Source organism: Dermacentor silvarum, chromosome 3 (assembly GCF_013339745.2).
Source record: "Dermacentor silvarum isolate Dsil-2018 chromosome 3, BIME_Dsil_1.4, whole genome shotgun sequence".
In the NCBI taxonomy this organism is placed as follows: domain Eukaryota; kingdom Metazoa; phylum Arthropoda; class Arachnida; order Ixodida; family Ixodidae; genus Dermacentor; species Dermacentor silvarum.
The window spans coordinates 134,136,412-134,142,497 of NC_051156.1; the positions used below are offsets into that span (position 1 = coordinate 134,136,412).

Here is a 6,086-nt window from a genome sequence, read left to right on the forward strand (position 1 = left end):
CAGGCGGACACTTTTTCAACAACCGCGATGCTATTGCGAATAAAAATGACGCAGCCTCCTGACCGTCCAACAGCGTGGCAAACACATATATTGTATCTAGAGCGAAAAATTTGAACCATTTGTTCTGTTTGCTCCTCACTTTCAATTTTTGTTTCTTGTACAGCCAGAAGGTCAACGTCATTTTCCAAAAGAGTGCGACTAATCTGACATTGCCTCCTGCGCGAACACAGTCCTCTCACATTCAATGTCGCAACGCGAAGGCTAGATTGAAAGTTAGTCGCCATTTCATGGAGGTTGCTTGGCCAGGCGTCCTACTCACATCGCAACAGTGGGTTTCTTGGCATCCTCGTTGAAGTCGTCTGGAACGTCACCTCCGCTAGTGCGGAGGCGTTGTAGGGTTCACCCTACGGTCAGGCGGCAACTTTGGCTTCGGTTGAACCGAAGACCGCCGCCCAGTCGACGCCTTCGTTGGAGGCTCGCCGGTGCCGGACGCACTCGCTTTCCCTATGTTGTCGGAGTCTTCGTAAGGCCGCTTTGCAGCGACGCTTCCGGTCGTGAGCATCTCGGCGTCCGTTACCTCCTGGTCGGCGTCTTGCGCTACTGACAATAACGTGTTTGCGGCCTTCGATTCCGCGTCATCTGTTGTAGTCTCTGGCATCGTTTCCGATGCTGCAGCCGAGGGCTCGGCACCACCATTCGCTTCCTGAACAGCTCCTGAAGAAGCTTCAGGGGGCGTTGCAGCAGTCTTCGCGCCGTCGTTGTATTCCCTGCTAGCTTCTTCGGCGTCGGCGGCGTCCATCAGGTGTTCTGACACAACGTCGCTACGGAGTGGGCCTGTAACGCTGGCATAAGAACGCACGCACTGGGAGTCATCGTGGCCGAAGCGCCGACAGATCCCACATCGTGGAACGCGGCACTCTCGTCGGATGTGTCCGGTGCCACGGCATCGGAGGCAGAGCGGCGCTCTGCCAGGAACGAAGACGAGCGCCATGTCTTCGGCAACACGCAGCTGGTGAGGAAGGTCATCCACTGTAACGCCCACCTTTAATTTCAGCGTCACCGAGCGGGTTGTTGATCCTTTGTCGATGCATCCCTTGACCTTCCACTTGTCTCTGCTGATTTCCGTAACTTTTCCAAACGGCGCCAAAGCCACTCGCACGTCATCGTCCGGTACGCCATGAAGCAGCCAGTAAAGCTTCAGTCGGACACCTTGATCGCGTGGGTCGATGACCATGCAGCGGTGATCTTTAACGTTGAACGCATCTGCCGCTAATATCTTCTTCTTGCCTTCCTCATCCTTAAACGTCACTGCCCACAGGTGATTCATTTGGTATGCCCCGAGGGCAACCACTTCCGGCAGCAGTGAGAGACGCGCAAGGCTGTCTCGGACATGCTCGACTCGATATGGCCTGGCTTTTACATCACCATGCAAAAACACCGTGTTTAAAACAGACGCACCTGTGGGCAGATGAGGCAGAACAACCTGGTAATCTTCAGCCGGCTTTTCAGTACACCTGATACCGCGGCCCACACGGGCCGCTGAAACCTCCCCTACAAGGGAGCACATGATGACACGTCCGAACGCTGCGAACGCCGAACGCCGACTCCTACTATGCCACGAAGCGGACATGGACACACGCACCACGATGGCAATAAATACCCAACATTAACGAAAGGCCGCGTTTCTAGCGCGTTTCTAACGCGTTTGTGCTAGCGCGTTACGGCCCGTGTAAGAAGCTGGTGTAAGACGCTGTGGCCTCTCCGCCTTACCTTCAACGCGTTTCGAACGCGCTGCCCAAAGCGGTGGCAAGTCAAGTTCAAGTCGAGGAGCGTTTATGAATACCGGCGGTATACTCTCTCAGCAGTCATGTGATGGCGTCGGCAAACGCGGTGCACGTTCCGGCATGTGTAAATGGCTGCGTAAGACGCTGTGGCCGCTCCCCCTTACTAGAGAGTACTGCACGTTTCTAACGCGTTTGTGCTAGCGTCCCCTTAAGCGGGAGATCCGATGATTCCCTCCGGAGCTTCGCCCACTCATCATCATTCACCCCGTGGATATGCTGTGATTTTTTTCTCTCCTCTCCCGCTATAGATCACGTGGTCTTTAGCGAAACTGACAACGACGGCACAGGGTCCGCGGAAACAGTTTCGCTGTAAGACTACTTCCCGCATGCGGGAATCGAGCCCACGTCTCCGCATTACGCGTGCGATATCTTTAGGAATTGCTACTAACGAGCAGTAAATTCTGGTTAGCGTTCCGTAACTCTCCTCGCATGGACGCGGTAGCGCTGTGCCACAAGTTGGTGTATGGGCACGTTTATATTTTCTTTAATAGTTTTTATTTACTAGTTGTAACAACGCGTCATTATGTCGTAATATTGGTGGTGCCTCCAGGATGCCAAAGCTCCCACAGGAACATCAAATCTTGAAGCAGGGCTGTCCTTGGGTTGGGGCTCGCCCAGGCCCAACCCAGGGGCGACCCTGCTTCTAGATTTGGTGCTCCTGCTGCCCCGTCGGTGCCCTGGAGATCTTGTGCTGCCTGCTTTATTATAATCTCAGGTGCCATCCTGAGGCCTCCGTTTGCCGGTCAAACGTGCCTTTCTGGAGCAGTTCTTAAAAAAATAAACAAATCTATCATCGCGACGAGCAAAGCACCCCGCACCGAAAAAAAGCGCCCCGCGACTTTAACATATCGCGCCCGCGCCACACTCACGGTCAAGGCGTCGAATCTAGAAAATTTTGTCTGCCGCAGAAATCACGTTGTACGTGAACTTGGGAGAAGCCCACTGGCCAAAAAAAATATCTTCTAGTAACTGAGGGCATCAAAGTTTTCTTTGGCTTCTGTTGGCTTCATACGATTGTGGCGAACAATAAATTGGCGCTTCGGTTCCCCTTTTGCCATCATCGGTCCTGTATAAATGTATAGTTAATTTCTTTATAATAAGATCAAACTGCTCAACCAGTGAAACCGAAATTGGTAAAAGCCTTCCCAACTAAAGCGCTTGTTTATTTTTTCTGGAATGTATCTCGTTCGGTTTGCATGCCCGTGTTTCGCAGTGTCTTTTGTTCGTTCGACTTGCAGATAATGGGCCACGAAATAATGCACGGTTACGACATACAGGGTTCGAATTACGACGACAGGGGTCAGTTTGAACCCTGGAGAACGAAGAAGTTTGGAGAGGAGTACACAAAGCGAACCCTATGCATACGAAAGTCACACCAGAATACGGTGAGTAGATGCCTCTTCACGTGTTGAATTGGGAATATGTTTGCTACTGTCGCATCGAGAGGTGCTTTAAACTCATGCTGGACTCAGATCCACTTCTGTCATCCGTAAGCAGCCTTAGCCTTCCATTAGGCAGTTATGCGACGGTCAGGGACTTCTTACATTAAACTGCCAAAGATAGCGTCCACGCTTATGAAAGTTCCACACAAACATCTGCAATGACGCATGGCGTAATCGACTAAAACAAATACACGTTTTCTATTGCACACGTCATACCTAGTGCCGAATTTCTCGTCTTCATTCAAATATTATTTAAAAGGAACAACCACGTGAACCAACTGATTGCGATGCAAATGTCTTCTTCTTTCTGGGGTTTTACGTGCCAAAACCAGTTCTGATTATGAGGCACGCCGTAGTGGAGGGCTCCGGATTAATTTTGACCACCTGGGGTTCTTTAACGTGCACTACAACGCAAGCACACGGGCGTTTTTGCATTTCGCCTCCATCGAAATGCAGCCGCCGGGGCCAGGATTCGATCCCGCGACCTCGTGCTCAGCAGCGCAACGCCTTAGCTGACTGAGCCACCCCGGCGGGTGCGATGCAAATGTAAAACGTTAGTAAAATAGATTTTCTTGGTGCATCAGAATGTAACCGTAATAATGAAAAAGGAAATGACATTGGAAGAAAGGACTATTTGGTGCCCGTGTAAGACGAATCCCCAACGTAAGCATGACGCCGCCTTTTGCTCTACCAATTTTTCAATCCCAGTTTAGCAATCTGCGTTTTGAATACGGGCACGGTTGAGATAGTGAAGCGGGCAGCACCTCGAAGCACCCGCTTTGAGACAAGCGCGCGTGATCGTCTCTTTCAGCACTCTTCACATCAAAGCTGTGACAGTGAGAACTCGCGGTCATTGAGTGAGATCTCTCCGTGTTTGCCCATGCGCGCGTGACACCATGCTTGTGTAATAGTAAAATACTTGCTTATCGCTGTGACTGCCTCGATTGAGATTTTAGAACATGTTTGATTACGATATTTAAGAACTGTTTTTTGTAAATCAAAACCACGCTCAATTTCACGTATAGTTTACCTTTAAAAAGTGCACGTCTCCCGTTTTTGAATTCATTCGGCTATGCGTTAGTTAACCCAATACGTTAGTAGCAAACACAGACACACAAAAAAAATAGTGACGTACTAGTAGAAAGGAGGAACCCCTTTTTACTAGTACGTCATTATTTCTTTTTTTCTGTCTGTGTTTGCTTGGTAACATAGCACATCTTGGGTGACATCTTTTGTTGTCACCTAACGATTGGTGTTTGCACTTTATTTCTGTGCGTTTTTATGCTTTGTATTTTTAGATGATGTGTTTGCAAGCGCCATCTGTTTATACACGTATAAGCTGTCCTTTGAACGATTGACATGGATTTTGTTCGCCCATGTTAATCGTTGTTCATGTAAACATAGCTTCATTCGGTTAGTATGCACGTGTATATTAACTGTATACTGACGCCAAGCATTTTATTCAGATGAAGGCCGGACCCCGGCCGAACCGTCAATCAATCCCCTCATACGCGCGCCTGCTTCACTTTATATATATATATATATATATATATATATATATATACATTTATGCTGGGAGAACTGAAGTGTGGTTGAAATGGGAGTGTAGAAAATAATGTAGAAATGGGGGAAATGAAAGGGGGGCAGACGAAAAGATAACTTGTCGCCGGTGGGAGCCGAACCCGTAACCTCCCCAATTACGGGTGCGTAGCACTACCAATTGTATGTATGTATGTATATATATATATATATGCTGGCCTCAACGTCACTTGCAGATAAAGAGGATGCCTCGTCTGGAGATGGTTAACGACACGCTGGACTCGGAGAACTTGGCCGACTTCGTGGGCACCCTGAGCACGTACGCGGCCTACGCGTCGTTGCCCCGTCAGGAGCGCAACATGGTGCTTCCTGGCCTCAACGTGACGGCCGAGCGCCTCTTCTTCATCAATACCTGCCTCAAGTGGTGCGAGGACGAACCCTTTGCGGCGGAGCGGTACGCGCCGGGTCGTTCCCGCTGCCTCGTGCCGCTCATCAACATGCCCCAATTCTCGGCTGCGTTCGCCTGCGCTCAAGGGACACCCATGAACCCGCTAGAGAAGTGCACTTTTTGGTAGTGTAAGCGGTATCGATGTTTACTGTAACTGTTTATTGCTTTCGGAAATATTATTTCATGTGCTCGGATAGCAGCGGTAATAATTTGATGGACTACACGGCGATCGCTTCCTTATCTTTAAGCAACGTTTCAGAAAGTAGGATATCATCTTCGGCAATTAGGATGACAAAGAGCATGACCGCATATAGGCGTGAGTGCTCAAAAATAGTTAAGCGGTCACGTGAAGGCAAACTTTGAGCGTGAATATGCAGTAAAGTCGAGATATTCTTAGGATGCACTTCAGGCCTCACTACGTGCACCAATCAGGTATTATCCTGCCAACTGTGCAACTCCCCCGCCGGTTCGTTAACGGTCCCTTCAAATCAATGGCGAACCGAGCCTATACGCCTGCTATGCATTTCTGCCATGTATTGAAACGCACCTATTGAGTGATATTGAGTTTCCTGTCGTTTGATTGCCGTATTATTCTTTCACGGAGAGAGTCTAAGTCATCAAGTACGACTAACGTGCTTTCACGTTGCACAGACATCAGACGATGCCGCAATTATTGCAAATCTCGTTGTATTCAAACAGCAATATTTACAGCCCTCTCCATATCACTTTTCTTGACCAATAATAAAAAAGTGGGTGTGCATTTCGGGTATCACTTTCTTTTCCAAAATAGAGCTTGTTGTGTATTTATTGCCA

General features: G+C 49.1%; 1 protein-coding gene across 1 annotated transcript; it reads right to left on the reverse strand.

Annotated features, from left to right (window-relative positions):
- Positions 1-376: 376 nt before the first annotated feature.
- Positions 377-1,567, reverse strand: LOC119444800 (uncharacterized). The gene has a single exon (XM_037709142.2). It carries the CDS (start codon positions 1,565-1,567, stop codon positions 377-379), a length of 1,191 nt encoding a protein of 396 aa, XP_037565070.1.
- Between the last annotated feature and the right edge of the window lie 4,519 nt (positions 1,568-6,086).

What these genes read in the sequence shown, in the direction of transcription:
- LOC119444800 (XM_037709142.2), bottom strand. Translation starts at nt 1,567, where the DNA reads ATGTGCTCCCTTGTAGGGGAGGTTTCAGCGGCCCGTGTGGGCCGCGGT.